Source organism: Halichoeres trimaculatus, unplaced genomic scaffold (genome assembly GCF_033239565.1).
Source record: "Halichoeres trimaculatus isolate MK-OKI-2021-1 unplaced genomic scaffold, fHalTri1.1 fHalTri1_scaffold_1, whole genome shotgun sequence".
Taxonomy (NCBI): Eukaryota; Metazoa; Chordata; class Actinopteri; order Labriformes; family Labridae; genus Halichoeres; species Halichoeres trimaculatus.
Window position 1 is genome coordinate 10,698,163 of NW_027437179.1, and position 19,010 is coordinate 10,717,172.

A 19,010-nucleotide genomic window follows, 5' to 3' on the forward strand; every position below is an offset into this window, starting at 1 on the left:
AATCTCAAACTGCTCAGTTCACCTTTATAATGCTGCTGCTGCTGTCTTAAAATCACTCTCTGTGTTTACAGATCCAGCTGCTGAATCGTCTGGTAGTCTTTTTATTTTGTTTTATATTAAAATGATTTAAATCTGTGAATGTTATTCATTTTAAAACAGCCATCCGAGATATTTTAGAAAGTGCAGTACAGAGCCAATCAGCCTCACAAAGCATCCTAAGACTAAAAGTAGCTCTCAGTGACGTCACTCTTAGAAAAATCTCAAAATTTCTTTATTTCTAAGAGTTTTCAAAGAATTTTCCCTCGTTAAGATAAAAGTTATTCACAAAGCGTCTTAAACCTTAAGAGAGCTCCTAAGGTGAAAAACTGTGAGGAGGAGAGAGGAGGACTTTAAGATCCTGAGAGTGAACACTCATACTGGTGATTTTACTGTTCATTCATTACTAGCGGCACAGAGCGCTTTTTTTTTCTTATCTTTTTCCCGATCTGTACCAACCAATCACAGCTTTAGGAGACTGCGTCATACCTAGCAACAGGGTCAACCACACCTCCTCACTAAGATCAAAGTTTCTGTCTCCTCTTTGCTCAGAGCTGCTCTCAGAAACTTCCTGAATCACTCTGAAGCTAAGATTTCTTGTTAGGAGTTTTCAGGCTGAGTTAGGATCTCTCTGAGAGGACTCTGAGAAGCTTTGTGGTTACGGCCCTGGTGTTTTATAAACCCTCATTTCAGCCTCTGTCTGAGACACTGTTCTTTAGCTGCTGTCACTTTAAGGCTCCCTGCTCCACAAACCTGCTTCACTCTGATTGGACAGAGGCTTGTCAGGGGTGGAGCTATGTGCAGGTTTTGGTGTTTGGGTCCCGCCCCTCCAACGTGTCATGAACCACTCAGTAGATCCTTCTGTGATGAGCCCATCATTTTCTCAGGTCTTGTTCAGATCTGGTTCAGTTTCTCCAGCAGCCTGTTTCTGATGGAGAGATCTTCCTGGATGAAGACAGATGGAGGGTTTGTTTTCAGTCTGAGTCAAAGTTTAGCTTCACTCTGACTCAGACTGAACTTTGTGGATTCACAGAGGAAAGATGAAGAGTTTTAGTGACTCCAGGAGAATCACAGCGATCTGTAGTTTGTGGTCATCTTTGAGTCTTCCTGATCAGAAACACAAACCCAGGTTAATATTTCACCAGGAGAGACTTCATCATCAGGAAACTAAATCTACCTCACAGGTTCAGAGAAGGATGAGAAATGATGAAGTTTGATGGGACTCCATCATGAGTCCAGACACAGGTGGAGGTGCAGGAGGAGGAGCTGAGGAGAGTAGAGATACAAGAGTTCTTTTTCTTCTTCTTCTTCTTCTTCTTCTTCTTCTCCGTGTGGGAGGAGTGTGAAAGGAGAGCGGAAGAGCGCGGAAAGTTTGAGCTTTGTTTTTTTCTATCTTTTTCTGTCTTTTTTTCTGTGTGTTCAGTCATGTAGTTGTGTTTGTCTTTTGAGTCTTTATTTGTCGGGTTTATTTCACTTTTGGGGGGATTTGTGTGCTTTTACCTGGCCAGGTGTTGACTGGCAGGTCGGCGTGGTCATGGTGGTGAGCGGTGGAGGCTTCTCTCAGCTGACACGGGAGCACGGCGTTAAAGTCGCTGCGGGCTCTCCGTGCACCGTGGAGGAAGTGGCTCTGGCCGTTGGTGAGGTGATCGGGCATGGGGCAGTTAAATCTGCTGCTGGGATGAACGGTGCAGTGGTTTTGTTTGTGGAGAAGGTTGAGCAGGCTCATTTGCTGGTCGAGGCTGGCATTTCTGTGAATGGACTGCTCGTCCAGTTGCTCCCACTGACTCTGCCAGCGACGAAGATCACACTCTCAAACGTACCCCCGTTCATCAGTGATGAATTCTTGTGCAGAGAATTATCACAGCATGGGAAAGTGGTTTCCCCTATAAAAAAGGTGCTGTCAGGCTGTAAGTCTCCTCTCCTAAAACATGTTGTCTCCCACCGGAGACAACTGTTTATGATTTTGAACAACAGGGATGAGGAGTTCAATATTGGGTTTCGTGTGAGAATGGATGATTTTGATTATGTGCTTTTTGCTACATCGTCCAACATGAAATGTTTTGGTTGTGGTGAGGAAGGACATGCGATCAAAGCATGCCCTCAGCGAGCCGGCATGACTCCACCTGGCGCAGCCTGAGCGCGCAGGGACCCGGTCCGCTTCAGCCGGGAAGGCCGGCGCCGGGGGGCAGCGTCCTGCTGCAGAGCTGCAGGAGGCAGCTGTCAGCAGTCCTGCTGCAGCAGCCTCTGAACCAGGCAGCGACAAACAGGCAGGAGATGAAGTGAGTGGAGAGGGGGAGAGTGTCATAGGAGAGACAGGTGAAGGGAGTGGAGCACAGAGAAGAGAGGTGTGCGCAGTGAGGGAGGGTGAGACAGAGTGTGAGTTAAACAAGGTGGGTGAGACAGGTAAAGTGAGAGAAGTAGGTGATACAGGTAAGTTTGGTGAGACAGGTGAGGTGAAAGAAGCAGGTGAGACAGGTCAAGCATGTGAGGCAGGTGAGGTGAGGGAGGTGTGTGGAGCAAAGGGAGGAGAGGAAAATGAGGTGACTAAAGAACAGTTGGGTGAAATTGGTAAGGTGGTGAGCTGCAGTCAGGCAAGAGTTTCAGGTAAGGTTGAGGTTAGTGTAACAGGTGAGACAGGTGAGGCTACAGAGCCGATGGAGGGTGAGGTCTCTGCTGCCCCTCAAAAAAGGCGCAGTAAGAGGAAGAATGTGGTGGCAGCGGCTAAAGCCAGCAAACAGGCCAGTAAACAGATGACTGGTTTGGAGGTGTAGTCTGACATCAGTGACAGCGAGGGCTGGATCTCTGATTGCAGTGACTTTTCACCAACACACACACAGTTATCCAGTCAGGAGCAGGTGTACTCAGCCAAGATGTTTAAAACCTTCCTGCAACAGACAAAATGTATGAAGGGTGTAAATCTAGAGCATTATTTCCCAGACAAAAATGTTTTTTATCATTCAGCCAGACACCACATTAAGACAAAAGTTGAATCTGGCTTCACTGACCAAGAAGTATTTAGACTGAAGAAAATAATGTTCAAAGTCAGAAAAGAAATTTGTTAAACATTTTTTAAAAATGACAAATTTAAATTTGATGTTTTTTTTATTGGCTGTTATCAGTATAGTTTTTAACCTCTCACCCACTATGAACACTTTTAAAATCGTGTCTTTAAACCTGAACGGGGCCAGAGAGGAAAGAAAGAGAGCATTTGTTTACGAGACAGTCAATCAGAAAAAAGTGGATGTTTTATTTTTGCAAGAAACACACAGTGATGACAGCAATGAGGTGGACTGGCGCAGAGAGTGGAGAGGAGACTTGTTTTTAAGTCACCACACAAAGTGCGGGGGTGGGCTTTCTGTTCTCCAGAGCTTTTACCCCAAAGTCTACAGAGGTGCAACACATCATCCAGGGAAGGTGCCTTTTAGTGCGAGCTGTTTTTGAGCATTTTAATGTAGTTTTTATTAATATTTATTCTCCAAACAACGGTGCAGAGAGGAAACATTTCTATGAAAGTGTCTCAGAGAAATTAAAGGATTGTGGGTCAGCTGATTACGTTTTTCTAGGCGGGGATTTTAATTGTACAGAAAATGAGCTTTTAGATTGCGATCACACAGAGCCTCATCCAGCATCCCAGCAGGCGTTAAGACGGCTGGTCTCATCCCATGGCCTGGTGGATGTATGGAGAAGGATGCACGCAAGCTCCAGGCAGTTCACGTGGTCCCACATTAGTGGAAACAGGGTTTCATTAGCACGCATTGACCGTTTCTATTGTTTGAAGCATCATTTTAATATTTTTAAAACATGTAAGATTTTACCAATGGGTTTTACTGATCACTCTTTGCTTTTATGTAGTGTTTTTATTCAAAACATTTTACCTAAAAGCGCCTACTGGCATTTTAATTCAGTTTTAACTATGGATCATAGTTTTAGAGGGGCACTTATTTATTTTTGGACTGACTTTAGGCAGAAGAAAAATGATTTTACCTGTCTAAGACAGTGGTGGGACCACGGAAAGCTCCAGATTAAATTATTATGTCAACAGCACACTCTCAATGTTACACAGGACATCACCAGATCGATCAGAGATCTGGAAACTGATGTAGTGGAGCTAGAGCAGTTGAGTGAGTCCACAGGAAATCGAGGATATGTTGAAATTCTCAAGTCTAAAGAGATGGCTTTAGCCAACCTGCTGGACACCAGAGTACAAGGTGCACTTGTCAGGTCCCGAGTCCAGACCATCACAGAGATGGATGCTCCCTCTAGCTTCTTTTTCAGCTTGGAGACGGAGAACAGTCAGAGGAAGGCGATCCACTCACTGCGGTCGGACACAGGGCAGGAACTGAGCGAGTCAGGCCAGATCAGGCAGAGAGCGCTGGGTTTTTACTCTGTATACCAGTGAGTACAAGGAGAACGAGGAGCTCATGGAGGAGTTCTGCAATGGACTGCCTCAGGTCTCTGAGGAGACCAACTCAAAGCTGGAGAGCCCTCTGTCTGTGCAGGAACTGCACGTGGCCCTGCAGAGCATGCAGAGCTGCAAAGCCCCAGGCATCGATGGCCTGACTGTAGAGTTTTATAAAGCCTACTGGGACATCTTTGCCAATGACTTATTGGATGTTTTTAATGAATGTATGGCTGCTGGTTCTCTGCCTCTCTCATGCAGGAGAGCCATCATCATCCTCCTGCCAAAAAAGGGAAATCTACAGGAGATAAAAAACTGGCGCCCAGTGTCCCTCCTCTGCACTGATTATAAGATCCTCTCCAAAGCTATAGCCAATCGGCTAAAAGAGGCTATGGAGCAGGTCATCCATCGGGACCAGACGTACCGTGTACCCGGCAGGTCCATGGTAGATAATATCTACCTAATTCGGGATGTTTTGGAAGTCTCCAGTTCATTGGGTTTAAATATTGGCTTGATCGCATTAGATCAAGAAAAGGCATTTGACCGTGTTGAGCACTGCTTCCTTTGGGAGACAATGAGGAGGTTTGGGTTCAGCACTGGTCTCATTACTAAGATCCAGGTGCTGTACAAAGACATTGAGAGTGTGCTGAAGGTAAATGGCAGCCTGTGTGCCCCTTTTAGGGTGTATAGAGGTGTTGGGCAGGGCTGTGCGCTGTCGGGTATGCTCTATGCACTCTCCCTGGAACCCCTTCTCCAGAAAATACGCTGGAGTGTTCAAGGTCTGTTTTTACCTGGTTTTAATAGTAACATTACTTTGTCTGCCTATGCTGATGATGTTGTTGTTTTAATTAAAGACCAGCAGGACGTTGACACTTTAGCTCATGTCACAGCAAGTTTTGCTGCAGTCTCTGCTGCCAAAGTAAATTGGGGAAAAGGTGAAGCTGTTGCAGTGGGTGAATGGCACAGAGGTCTGCCACTTCTCCCTCAACACTTACGTTGGAAAAGGGATGGTTTCAGATACCTGGGTGTTTTTTTAGGACAAGAAAACATAATGAGAAAAAACTGGGACAATATCATTGAAAAAATAGAGAACAAGCTCAATAAGTGGAAATGGCTTCACCCACAGATGTCTTACAGGGGGAGGGTGCTGGTTTTAAATAACCTGGTGGCCTCACTGCTCTTGCACAGGCTGGCCTGTTTGGACCCACCATCAGGCCTTTTAGCTCAAATCCAGAGTAAAATTGTGAATTTCTTTTGGGATGGGTTTCATTGGGTGCCACAGTCTGTGCTGTTTTTATCCAGAGAGGAGGGGGGCCAGGGCCTTGTCCACCTGGCCAGTCGAACAGCCACTTTTAGAACACAGTTGGTCCAGAGGTACCTCACAGGACCTCCAGACTTAGTGTGGAGGGATGTGGCCAGCTGCATCTTCAGGCGTGTGAGTAACCTGGGGCTGGATGCTGCGCTGTTTTTAACTGATCTTAATTTTTTAAAGTTAAATGGGTTACCAAAATTTTAACAGGGTGTTTTTAAATCATGCACCCTGTTCAAGTTTAAAAGAAATGAGAAATGTGACTCTCTGCACTGGTTGTTGATGGAGCCTTTAATTCATGGTGCCAGACTGGATGTGTGTTGCAGCTCTCTTCCAGGACTGATGGGGGCGCTGACCGGCTCCCAGACGGTAACTTTGAAACAGCTGGTGGATGCTGCAGGACCAGATCTTTTGGACGTGGAGGCTATGGGTACTATGATAAGGATGCGCTCCGCCAGACTGATTAAGAGGAGCCTGGAGCTCTGGATACAGAAACTGTCGAAAAAAGAGAGTCACCTCCTTCGGCTGTACGGAGAGGGGCGTGTCCAGTCTGAGCCCACAGACCCTTTCCCTGATCTTACCTTCTGCCTCGACCTCTCTGACCTCAGCGGTCCCCTCCTGGCTGTCAGTGGAGTGAAAAAGATGACTCTCCACAGTACAGACAAAAAGCTGCTGTACATGAACTGTGTTAAAGCTATCCATAAGAAAAACCTGAATGACAGACCCTTGTGTGTGTGGACAGACAGACTGGCGGGACACACACCTCACTGGAGAGTTTTATATAATCCTCCATTAAAAAAAAGAACTGGTGACCTCCAGTGGAGGATTTTGCATGGTGCGATCGCCACCAACAGTTTTTATCAGTCATAAACCCCACTGTTTTAAATAAGTGTCCTTTTTGTAGTCTGTCTGAGAATGTTTTTCATGTTTTTACTGAGTGCAGGAGACGTCATCCTTTTTTTTTACCTTTTTAACTGGAGTTTTTAATCTTTTTGATGTCGTATTCTCTGGCCCTGTTTTTGTCTGTTGCATTGAGTACAACAGGAAGAATAATTTTAAGTGCCAAATTTTAAACTTTTTGATTGGTGAAGCCAAAATGGCTATCTACCTCACTCGGAGAGACAGGCTTCAAGGTGGATCAGGGCTAGATCCTGTGGCCTTGTGGAAGTGCAACATTAAAGCCAGGCTGAGGCTTGAGTTTCAATTCCACAAGGCCATGGGAAAAGTGGATGAATTTTTACTGTTGTGGGGCTTTAAAAACATTTTGTGTGAAGTACATGATGGAAAACTAAATCTGAGAAATTGTCTGTGCTGAGTAGATGATAAACATAAAGTAGCTGATTGTTTAATTTTATTGTGAATAAAGTGTTTTGTTAAAAAAAAAAACTTCTTCTTCTTCTTCTCCTTCTCCTTCTTGTTTTGAAAAACAAACTGTGGAGGAAAGTCTGGTCTCAGATACAGGATGAAGCTCCATCCTCCTCCTCTGTGCTGAGAGTAAGAGTCAAAGTGAGCTAAGAGCTGAAGAGGTGAGCAGGAGCAAAGTGAGATTTTCAGATCAGAGCGAACATCAGTGTTCCTGCTCACATTCATCCAGAGCTGCTTTCATCAACACACACACACACACACACACACACACACACACACACACACACACACACACACACACACACACACACACACACACACACACACACACACACACACACACACACACACACACACTCACACACACACACACACACACACATACATTCTCACACCCTGACTCGTACACACTTTATGTTTTCAGATCCACATCAAGATCCAATCGGGCCACCTTTTGGATGGATTCTTTTTGGAGTTCTTCTTGCTGTTTTTGTTATTTTTGGGTTTGGATTCTGGAGGTACAGAAAGGTAAGTTCAAATGTACAAATCCAATTTATTCCAATAATTCCTGAGAATTTCCTCTTTAGAGTCTCAACTTTCTTTACTTTTTAGGTCCAACAGAGGAACCAACATCTTCAAGAGCAGATTGAAGCTCTTCAAAAGCAGAGTAACTCTCCACCTCCTGACTCTGGGGTCCTGTGAAGTCGGCTGCTCTGGCGTGTTCTTGGCTGTGTGTGATCAGGTGTTTGTGAAGACATTGAGACCAGTAGAGGATGACATTTCAATCTAAATGACCCAGTTAAAGAGAAACTGGATTAAACTTTAACCTTCACTGAGTTCAGTTTATAACATAGCTCAAAACTGAGGAGTTCAGACCAAATGAAACTGATCACACCTGAAGGATCAGGTGACTTTAAAGCAACCAGGAGAGTCCTGAGAGAGGACTTGTGTCTGCACCTTCAGCTCAGAAGAGGCTGAAACATTTGTCCATTCATTTAAGAGCCTGAGCTTAGATTTCACTGACAGGGAAAACAAATTAGGTCATGTTTTGTCTTTAACACAGAGTTCAGATCTGAGCAGAAGAAGGACTTCACTCTGAGCCCTGAATCCATAAGCAACAAACCAAAACCCAAACTGTGTGTGTTTATTTGTATGAATGTGAATGAATAACTGAGATAATGAAGCTTTTTCTACCTAAAGTGAATGACCTGAATCTGCTGCTGTTTTTATCTGTTAAAGCTCTGAACTGATGTAGACATGGACTTTAAAATCAGCTGACTTTCTTTCTGCTGTAAATAAATGTGAATATTTATCAGATAAAGTCAAATGTACTGAGACTGATTTTTCTCTGTTCATACTTGTGCTGTTGACATGATTTGTGCTGAGCCTGTGTTTCTTCTTTACTTGGTTCAGGTGTTAATCCAGAATTTGACATTTCTCATGAGTGTCATTTCACACACTGCTTCATGGTTTCTGTACAAACCTTTGAATAAAACAGGAAACATGCCAGACTGTGTGCTGGGACTGTTCTTCATGTGTCTGTGCTCAAACTGTGATAAAGACACTAAAGTGGACCTCCCCCATCCACTGAAAGCTGAACTCACCTCTTTAAAGAATTGTTACCTCCTCAAAGTTCCCCTGACACCTTTAGGAACTTTACAGAGCTCCATTTGTTTATATTGTTACAGTTAGATTAAAAAAATGCTCTGCCACAAAGTTAAAGTCAGCTTTTTTAAAAGTTATATTCATAATTATTACAGAAAAATAATGCCTTTGGTAACTTTATAGAATGTGATGCTCTGATGTCTGATGATATCAGAGCAGAAAATAGAGGTCTATTGGGTCTGCAGCTCCCCCTGGTGTTCGCTGTAGGGAGAACATATTCAGCACCAAGGACAGTTCTGAAGCTGTTTCTCCTTCATGGAGCTTCAGATAATGAGTTTATGTAGTACATAAAAACAACTGAAAAAGAATAACATAGGAATGTGACACTGTGTTAAACATAAACAGACACAAAATGCAATGATTTGTAATTCTTATGAACCCAAATTTTTACAGTCCGATGAAAAAAATATTTTAGTGCTAAATTAAAGTCAGCTGTTTTTTTTTAAGAGACACATAATAATTACAGAATAAGATTTTTTTAATTTATTTATTTTTATATAATTTACAGAACATGAGGTGATGCTTTAGCATATGGAGTTTGTGTTTTCTGTGTTTCTCTTTCTGGTCTTATCACTGCCAGTCTTGTCACAGTTTTGCTGCTGACTGATAATTCTCTAGTGCCCCACCTCACATTGCTGTAAGGTTATTTCCAAACATGTTTTATGGTTAAAAAATGAATCTATAGTATGTTCTGGTTTCATTTATGAACTGTTATCACAGCTTAAGGTGCAAACAGCTGATTAGACAGCCATACTTTTACTTTTTTCTCTGCAGTATCTTTCTTCAACAGTGTGATAAAAATATTCTTTCAAGTATGATAAAGGATCAGACTTTTTTCTGACAATCTTTTTCTTTCCACAGTTTTTTTCTCAGTCATGAGCTGGTTCAGTAGAAATGTGGCTTTTATTGTGAAAGGAGTTTTCAGGAAGTATTACTAAGGGATTCATGTGATGTCTCTGTGGTCGCTGAGCTCAGCTCTCAGTCAGATGTGTATCAGTGTGTGTTCCTCACAGAGCTGTTAGAGTGATGGTGAATATTCAGGAGACATCAACAACTATGAAGCTCCTTCCTCTCGTCTGTCTTTGTCTGGTGACTCGCTCTGGATCAACGTTTACTGATGAAAATGGTGAGAAAACTAACGGCTCATACTGACTCTGAATTCTTTGAGATGAAATGTGTGAAGAAATGTTCAAACATGAAGTCAGGAAACAGAAAAGGACCAAGTTTATCAGAGGAGGAGGGAGAGTGGTAGCACCTGAAGCTGTTAGCATTAGCATTTAGCTCCATTTGAAAAGAAGGAGCATTAATACAGTTGATAATATGTGTCCTAATCATGATCACTCTTCAGGATTAACACATCAGCCTCTATAACACAGCTGACGTCATGAAATGACAGCTTCAGCCGTTTAACAGACATGCTCAGTGTGATGATGTTGGTGATAGATGAGGGAGTGGATGTGTGGGCGTCTCCTCCATCCTGCAGACACTAAACTGCAGCATCACTCTGATATGGACCATGAGAAAGACGAACTGGGGACATGTCTGCTGGGACCTGATCTGTGAGGGTCAAACAGAGTTATATTGACTTTTAAAGACTATGAAATAAAAGTCAGACTGGAGGTTAATGGACTAGAGGGACCAGAGGAAAAAGTTTCATCCCCTTATTCTTTCAAATCTTTAATTTAAAATTCTTTAGTGTCTAGTTAGGACAATGTAAATCATGAGTGTGTGTTTGTCTCTCAGGTCCAGTGGTGGTGACAGAAGACAGTGATGTAGTTTTACCCTGTTCCCTCAGCTCCAAGGAGAACCTGGAGTCAGCGCTGTTTGACTGGAAGAAAGACTTGGAGAAGGGAAAGGAGGAGAGGGTGTTCATGTATAATGCTGGCCTTTACTCTGGCAGAGACTTTGATGATCAAGATAAACAGTTTAAAGGTAGAGTCTCATTTTTTCAAGAAGAACTGAAGAACGGCAACCCCTCCATAAAGATCACAAAGACCAAGGTGTCTGACAGTGGAACCTACACCTGTATTTTCCCCAATCTTCAGCACAGCCCCAAGTTCAGCGTTCAGCTTGTTGTTGGTGAGTTCTTTCATCAAACTCTTGTTTCAGATTTACTGTGAGGACTGGTCAAGTCAGGACTATCAGGTCTTTTACATTTCACACATTTTTATTTAAGTCTATTTTAATTTCTCTTTATTTGCATGTTTGTCTTTTAAAAATCTCCCATTTAAACTGTTTAATAACAATTAATGGGACTCATTGTCATTAAAATTAGAGAACCAGTTTAAGTTTGAAAATATCCACTTATTTCTCATTCAAGACCATTTGCCACAGTTTTTGTCCCCAATTTTTCTTTATCTCACTGTCCTTATGCACTTATTGGTGAGTTAAAAAAAAAAGTCATGTTTTAAAGCAGAGCATCCACCTGAAGTTACACATGATTCCTGTGTCTCATCTCAGGTGTGCAGAATGAGGCTGATCTAAGATGTTTTAGAAAGTGCAGTACAGAGAATCTCCAGCAGGTGTCCACAGAGCTCTCAAACACTTTCACAGAGTTGTGCACAGAACATGTTAGAGTTCAGTAAAATACTTGCTTAAATACTTAATTTTTTTTTTAAATTTAATTTCTCACAAATACTCCCAAATACTTGTGTCTTTATTGTACTACTCTAAAACAGTAAAGTTTATTTACAGATGGACTGAAGAGCCTCAGGTGAGCTCAGGCTGAGTTAATTAATTAAGGCTTGCATGGTGAACAAATGATTTTAAAATAAGCCATTTAAAATCATGCAAAAACAAAACCCACTTATTCACCAAGTGAATATTTGTTTAAGTAAAAATAATGCTGATCCAACAAAACTAAAGATGGTTTTAATCATTTTATAGAAGCATTGGGCATAAATACTTCTTATTTTATTTATATTGATTTACTTTTGGTACAGACTCATGAAGCAAGATGTAATATTTTACTCAAAGAGCTTTAATTAAGCTTGTAGCTTTATTTATGTACTGTTAAACAAAGCCAGGTGCGCTCTTAGTCCTTGTTTATAATCTCTGTGCAGCAGAACTATATACAAAAAAAAAGTGGCTGGACTACTTATTTCACTCTGTACTATAAAGTGGGTAAGATAAATTATATCCCATAAATGTCTGAGGACAACATTAGAGAATGATTAACATGCTTGCTCTGACCATTTGACACTAATCTTACAGTAACTACACAAAGCAGTCTCATGCTACAGAATGAAGATTGTTTCTTCAATCAGAGACTTTATTTTATCTTTTAGGGAGTCAAATGAAATGTATGAAATGGCTTATTTTGATAACAGTGATGCCTGTATGCCATGTTAATGTATTACCAAAGCTCTCTAACCTTGACTATGTTTTGTTTTTTCTTTCAGTGTGTATCTTAACTGCTTGAGTTTTGTCAAAATCCTGTATGATTTTTGTACCTTTTCACGACAAATTTAAACTAGTTTTTGATTATTTGACCTTAAAAACCTATAACTGTTCATTCTGTCATTGTGAATGTAAACTCTCTGAGGTGTCAGTAAGTACATTATCATGACTTGAATCCTCAATGTAGGCAGCAAGGGAAATAATTTTATGAACATATTATAATTCTTTTTTATTCTTTTTCTTTGTTTTCATCTTTTGGGTAAAATGAAATAATCATAATAAGGACTATCAGACTGAAGTTTACAGAATATTTCCCTCAACTTGTCTCTAATGTCTGTGTTAAGTTTCATGTTGACAGATTGAAACTGCTCTGAGATATTGTAGAAAGTGCAGTACAGAGCATGTCCAGCAGGTGTCCACAGAGCTCTGTAAACTTTTACAAAGTTACCAAAAGAAGATATTTAACCTTTCTGATGAGATGAAATAAGTTAATAAAAATTTGTCAAAGTGTTAGATTGAACACTTAAAAGACAAACTAAGCACTTATATTATGATTCTCGTTATTAGCATAAATGAATAAAGTCTAAAACCAAACATAAGAAACATTTTTCTGATATAAAAACGTCCCACCATAACAGAAAGTCCGTCAGCGGTAACTTCTGTTTATGGTCAGGCAGCTGGTTTCGGTGGTTATGAACTCGGAGTGTTTTCTCTGTACTGGCTTTCTATTGGTCGATTACAACAATCAGTCAGACAAAGGAGGCGCTCGGGAGGATGCTGTTCACTGATTGGCTGTTGGGGTTAAAGTTCCAGAAGCTTCGTTCCTGTAGATTGTAGAAAAATGCTGATTGGTTCGTTTTTTCACGAGGCGTTTACTGATTTCAGAGACAGTAAATATGATTGGTTAAAACTGTGTTGGTGATTAAACGTCAACAATTATAAACTTTACCGGAAGTTTAATGAACGTCTCTAATTCTTTCCAGCGACAGGTTTGAGCTTTGTTTAATTATTTTATTTATCCGTGGTTTGGCAAACATAGGATGTTTATAAGGGACGTTGTGTTTTTCTTCAAAATGAGTCACATTTGTGTAAAATTGTTTAGTTTAAGTCCTGGAAACACATTTAATAGTGAATTGTCAGGGTGGCTGAAAAAGCTACCGACGGATCACAGCTGCAGAGTGAAAGCTGACTGCTGAAAAGTCAGGTTTTATTTTTTAGGAAATTACTTATTTTACGTACTATTAGAGCCCCCACGGTCTCAAACGAGGTACAACGTGTGTAATTTGACTTTACAGACACAATAAATCACAGTTTATATGTATTAATTCTTCCTGACGTGAATTTCTCTGGTCGCGTACAACCTCCGCATGTTAAGAGATTAAAGGACAGAGGAGAAGATTGCTCAGGTGAGTTCAGATTGGAATATCAGCCCCGTGTCTTACAGGTGTACCCTGAGTTCATCCACATATGTGTGGTATCATTCACACGCCTTAAAATCTATAACTGACTTGTTTGTATGTTATCCTACCATTTAGAGGATTACCAAGATTCATTCTTGGAATAAATGTTAAACCACAAGCAGAAAAAAAGTTTACTTTTCTTTTTAGTTTTATTAAACAGAACGTTAAGTTTTTAGAAATGTAAATGTAACACATTTGGGGAACCAGTGACTTCATTGACCTGCTCTGATATGATGGGGAAATATGTAAAAATCACTGGTTAGTCAGTTATTTAGACGAATGACAACAATTGAGGCATTTTTTAAGGAAAAGCAAAATGCAAAGGTGCAAAAACCAGTAAGAAATTCTAGTTTAAGCAAATAAGCTCAGTTCCCAGAGAAGATGCGTCAGCTATTAGAGATAACTACCATGTCCATCACAGTTATAAAAACAAGTTTCTGCTAAAGTAAAACAATGAGTCAGTTCAGAAACAGAAGATTGAATTTTATCATTCTGCTGGTTAAAGTCAGATGTATGATGTTGTTGTGAGGCTTTTACAACAGTTATTTTAATAAGCCTTATATAAATCTTTAATTTTTGTCTTTAAATCTTTTTAGCTCATAGTTCACATATGTCTGAATATAGAAGATGTGAGTGTGTGAATGAGTGTTTTAAATGTCTTTTAAATGAGCCTGTCAAAAACAAATTTCTGTCACTGTCTGACAGGCAATAAAGTTTTTCTTTTCTTTTCTTTTATTTTCTTTTCTTTTCTTTTCTTTTCTTTTAGTACTGTTGAAAATGCTCTAAATAGTCTTACATTTATTCCTTTTATACAGGCACATGTCCAAAGCCATGGGCCAAGCCAATTAATGAAACAAATGACTGGTCTCAGCTGCAGTGTGTTGTCAGAGGAGTGTCTCCTAAACCTGTGGTAGAGTGGAAGGACAGTTCTGGAAACATCCTTCCTGCTGAGGATCCAGAAATCACAGAGCGAGGAGGCCGCTATGACATCATCCTACAAACTACTGTGACCAAGAGTGACAACTACAGGTGTGTAGTTACACAGGAGGAGTTTTGCCATCAGAGTCATGATGACATCGCTGTGCATATCTCTGGTGAGTGTTTTTTTTAAGATGTCTTTTGTATTAAGATGGTTTAAAAACTTCTTTATTGTAATCGGGTTCAGACACCAGGAATTACATGGGCTCAGTTTCCTCTCAAATCTAAAAATCATTTCCCCCAAAAACTGGTCAATGCACTTCAAAGTATTGTGAGGGAAAGGTATAGACTGACTTTTAATTCTTTGGAATCGTTCAAGAAGTTCACCTTTTGTCCTGTTTGACTGTTCTGGAATATACATTGCACACTGTTAACCTGGATAAGCTGAGTTTACTTGAGAAATGCTTGTAAACTGGTAACCCAAAAAAAAACTTTGTAATGAAATATGAAAACTTAATTTGATTTAACTCATCATCTTAGGTAGTTACAACTATCATGAAAAATCATTCTACTATTTTTTTTAATCAAATAAACCTGATGCCTTTTTGTTACAAATTAAAATATTGAGTAACATTAAAAATGTTGCATATCACTGTAAAACATAATAAGTTGACCTTACTCCAAACTGAAAGATGTGATATCAATAAATTTGCCTTATGAATTGAATAAATGTAATAATGAAAAATTGAATCAGATCAGAACAACTAAATTAAATAACATTTTAAAGACCAGCTGGGTTTTTATATCCACAGCGTTCCCTCCCCACTCATTGTTACAAACGCCATCACAACAAAACTCAGCTCTAATTATATAACTTTAGTAGCCGTGAGTGAGGAGTGAAGGCAGTAGATATGAGACCCTGCTGTTCATTGAAATTGTTCCCCAGAGGCCACAGGTTGTCTGAGCTCCATGGCACTGACTGGTGGTCTGTGCTTCATGGCATGGGGTTTTGTACCTGTTTACTTTTGCAGTGTCCTTAATCGTGAATACATTAAATGTTTGACTGGCCTATCATGATGTTTTGGCCAGTTTTGAAATTAAGTGAAAAAAGATATTTATTTTTGACATAGATAGTCAGTCCACACCACATAGCGCATGGACAGCTGATTGATGCCACAAGGGTCACAGACAGCTGATCTGTGCTGTGACACACAACCTATCGATCTGTGCCATGTTGAGTACAGACAGCTTGTGCCACTGCCCTACGTCAAGAAATACAGCAGTGTCTTATATCGACTGCGTCCCCTTCTCACTTAGGGTTACAAGTGCAGCTTCAAAAACTAATGAATTTAAGTTGTGCTTACTTAAACAGTAACAAAAGTTAAATCTACTCAGAAATCATCAGTTTCAACTCTAAAAACTGAGACATTTGAGTAAATTGAACTTACTAACAAATTTAAAGTTTCCATAGCTTAATCCAATGGAGTAATTTGAACTTTGGGGTTTACAGTGTATCACACGTAGTGGTAGTTTGAACTCTGTCAACAGCTTCCTCCCAGCATCCTACACCTATCACTGTACCACGCTCCTGTTCCCACTTAGCTTTAGCTTTTATTGTTCTGCTATCTGTGAATGAGACAAAAATTTGGGAAATTAATGCTTTTTGATGTAGGTTAGAAAAAGCACATGGGTCCATGGAGGTTTACAGGGAAGTAAAGGGAAATTAGAAAAGGTGGTAGATGTATAATGCCTGATTTGAAAGTATGTGAAGAGATGAGGTAGCCTGTATGAAGTTGATAAAGAAGAAAAAGTGGAGATCACCCCATTTATATACAGATCTTGAAAACACTACATTTGCTGTATCACTGCAAAAAAGTTCAGTCTAACATTAAAGGGGGAAATAAATGATTTTTGTATATTGGAGCCAAAACTGATGCAGATAAAAACTTAAAATGACAACTAAATTCCTGCCAAACTTTAAGAGTATTAAAAATAACAGGATTGTCTGTGTAAAAGCTTTTTTGGCATGGAAGAAAACAGCAGAGCAGAAAAAGAAGATGAAGCGCAAGAGAGTGCCTCCAGTTTACACCAAGGAGCATTTGCCGGGGCAAATAAAAGGAGAGAGAGTGGACATCCCTGGTGTGTTCCACGTGTTAGGGAAAAATAGTCACACCACTTGTCGTTAGTATGTATGTATGCACACTGGTTTGTGAAGCTGTATAAAATTTTCCAAACACGGCAAAAAGATAATCCCATTCCACCCTGTCGAATGCAGCAATAAAGTAATTCCGATTCTGATTTTGAATGATCATAAAAATAAATATCAGTAAAACAATTGCAATATTAATCTGAAATAATTTGGAAAAAAACAGAGTATTTTAAGCTCACCAAGAGGTTAATTTATTCCAGTATTGAATTATTGAAGACAAAGCAGATTGAAATCTAACACAACTTTGTACCTTGAATTACAAAAACAATGTTGTGTTAAGAAACAGATCCAGAGCTTGTCTGAATGCTCACAGTCTCTGACCTTCTGTCCTGATGAGAGTCAAGAATAGTGTAAAGTTTTAAGAGGTTTCAAACTTTGTTATAAGTTGATTTGCATGAAACCACGTCCTCATTCTGTCACAGTGTCATATTTGTACTGCTTCACCGTCTGTATGTGCTGTGTGCTCAGGTGCTGCTCCTGAACCATCTGTTACGATACTTGAACACACAGAGAAATGGTCTCTGCTTCAGTGTGTTGTCAGAGGAGCTTCTCCTAAACCTGTGGTGGAGTGGAGGGACAGCTCTGGAAACATCCTTCCTGCTAAAGAAGCTCAGGTCACAGAAAGAGGAGGCAGCTACGACATCGTCCTCCAAACTACAGTGACCAAGACCGACCACTACAGCTGTGTAGTTACACAGGAAGAGATCAACCACAGGACTGAGGCTAAAACTCACGTGTTCATGAGTGGTGAGTCTGACAACTTTATCTTTAAGTTTGTTTTTAGGAAACAAATAATGTCTGAGAGAAAATATCAAAGAGACTTTTCTCTGTCAAACCTGAGGTCGGTCACATCAACACACTCTGTTGGTCTGTGTGTTTCCATCTGATTTTAGCTCAGGTCTGTGTTTTCAGTGTTTCAGAAGTTTCTGTGCATAAATCCACCTTATGAAAGCACATTCAACAGATACATGTAGTTTATAGGAACATTTATACCCAGATATTAGAATTATTTGATGTTACACCCAGTCTAACTCCTTATTTTATATTTGCTCTCTGTCACTTTGTTTTGTGAAACTCTTGATTTGGAAACCAAACTGCTGCAGAATGAAAAAGAAATAATCTTTGGATGTGTAACCACAGCTCTGAATTAAATGTGTTCATGTTAACAAGTCCTTCCAGTTGACCTGGTAGTTTGAAACTTTTCCTCTCACTAACTTTAACTATGAGGAGTAACTGTGGAGCAGCTGACTGAACAAGTTTGATACAGAAACACAAAAATTGACCTGATCACAGTGAACAGAGGAGATAAAATAGTTTGAGATGTCTCTGAGACACTAAAACACTGCTGGATTTCATTTAGCAAAATAAGATAATTTTAAATATGTTTTTTTATTATGATACAGTAAAAACTTCTGCTGTAGTAAATGCACAGGTTTGAATATTCCTGGATTAAACTCCTTCATGTTGCTGCTCTGAATGTGTTTTTCGAGTTTCGTGGTGTGTATTTACTCTCTGACAGAAGTCTGTGTGAGGTCTCTGAGCAGAAGAGCAGCACAGTGCAGTTTATCTTTATATCAGTAAAGCTCCCTGTCTAATCAGGCTCCTTCATTCATTGTTCCCTGCATTGCATGTTGAGAAACTTCAGGAGCGCCTCAGACGTCATATTTCTGTCACATGGTTTTCAGTTTATTCTCAGAAGCTGGTGTTTAAGTCTGACCACATCAAAACCAAAACAGATAATTGAAGCCTGCAGCTCGCCTCCTCTCACTCACACTCAGAGCATCAGGAGCAGGACTGACACTGGCACAGTGATGAGACAGTTTAGTTCCGTCTAAGTTTTCATAGTTTAATCCAATGGAGTAATTGAACTTTGGGGTTTACAGAGATCAGCAGCTCATGCTCTCTCCAGCTCTGCAGTCTGTGCTTGTTCTGCAGGATGAACAGGATGTTTGGGGTCCAGCAGCTCCTCAGGCTGCTCTCACATCTACTTTACCTTCTGAAGATTTTTATCATTTATTTCATAAAGACTTTCACAAAGCACAGCACACATTTAGAAACTAAGAACAGAGTGTTAGTGTCAGAGACCTGTTCACAGTCCAAGAGTTTGTCTGATTAGAAACAGCTGTGAGTAAAATGTGCTCCATCACAGCTCCATCAGTATCTGTGAGCTCAGAGAGGAATCAGACTGAACTCTGTGACAGCCTCAGAAACAAAGTGAGTGAAGGACAGGTGAGTTAGATCAGACAGGTG

The 19,010-nt window shown here is 40.3% G+C and overlaps 1 protein-coding gene across 1 annotated transcript in view; it reads left to right on the plus strand.

The window, feature by feature from the left end:
• Positions 1–19,010, plus strand: part of LOC141805407 (butyrophilin-like protein 2) — a 106,773-nt gene that overhangs the window by 13,659 nt on the left and 74,104 nt on the right. Inside the window, exons 5-6 of the mRNA XM_074690501.1 lie at positions 14,449–14,727; positions 17,229–17,507. Coding sequence (XP_074546602.1) covers positions 14,449–14,727; positions 17,229–17,507 — 558 coding nt within the window. The remainder of the gene's footprint in view (positions 1–14,448; positions 14,728–17,228; positions 17,508–19,010) is intronic.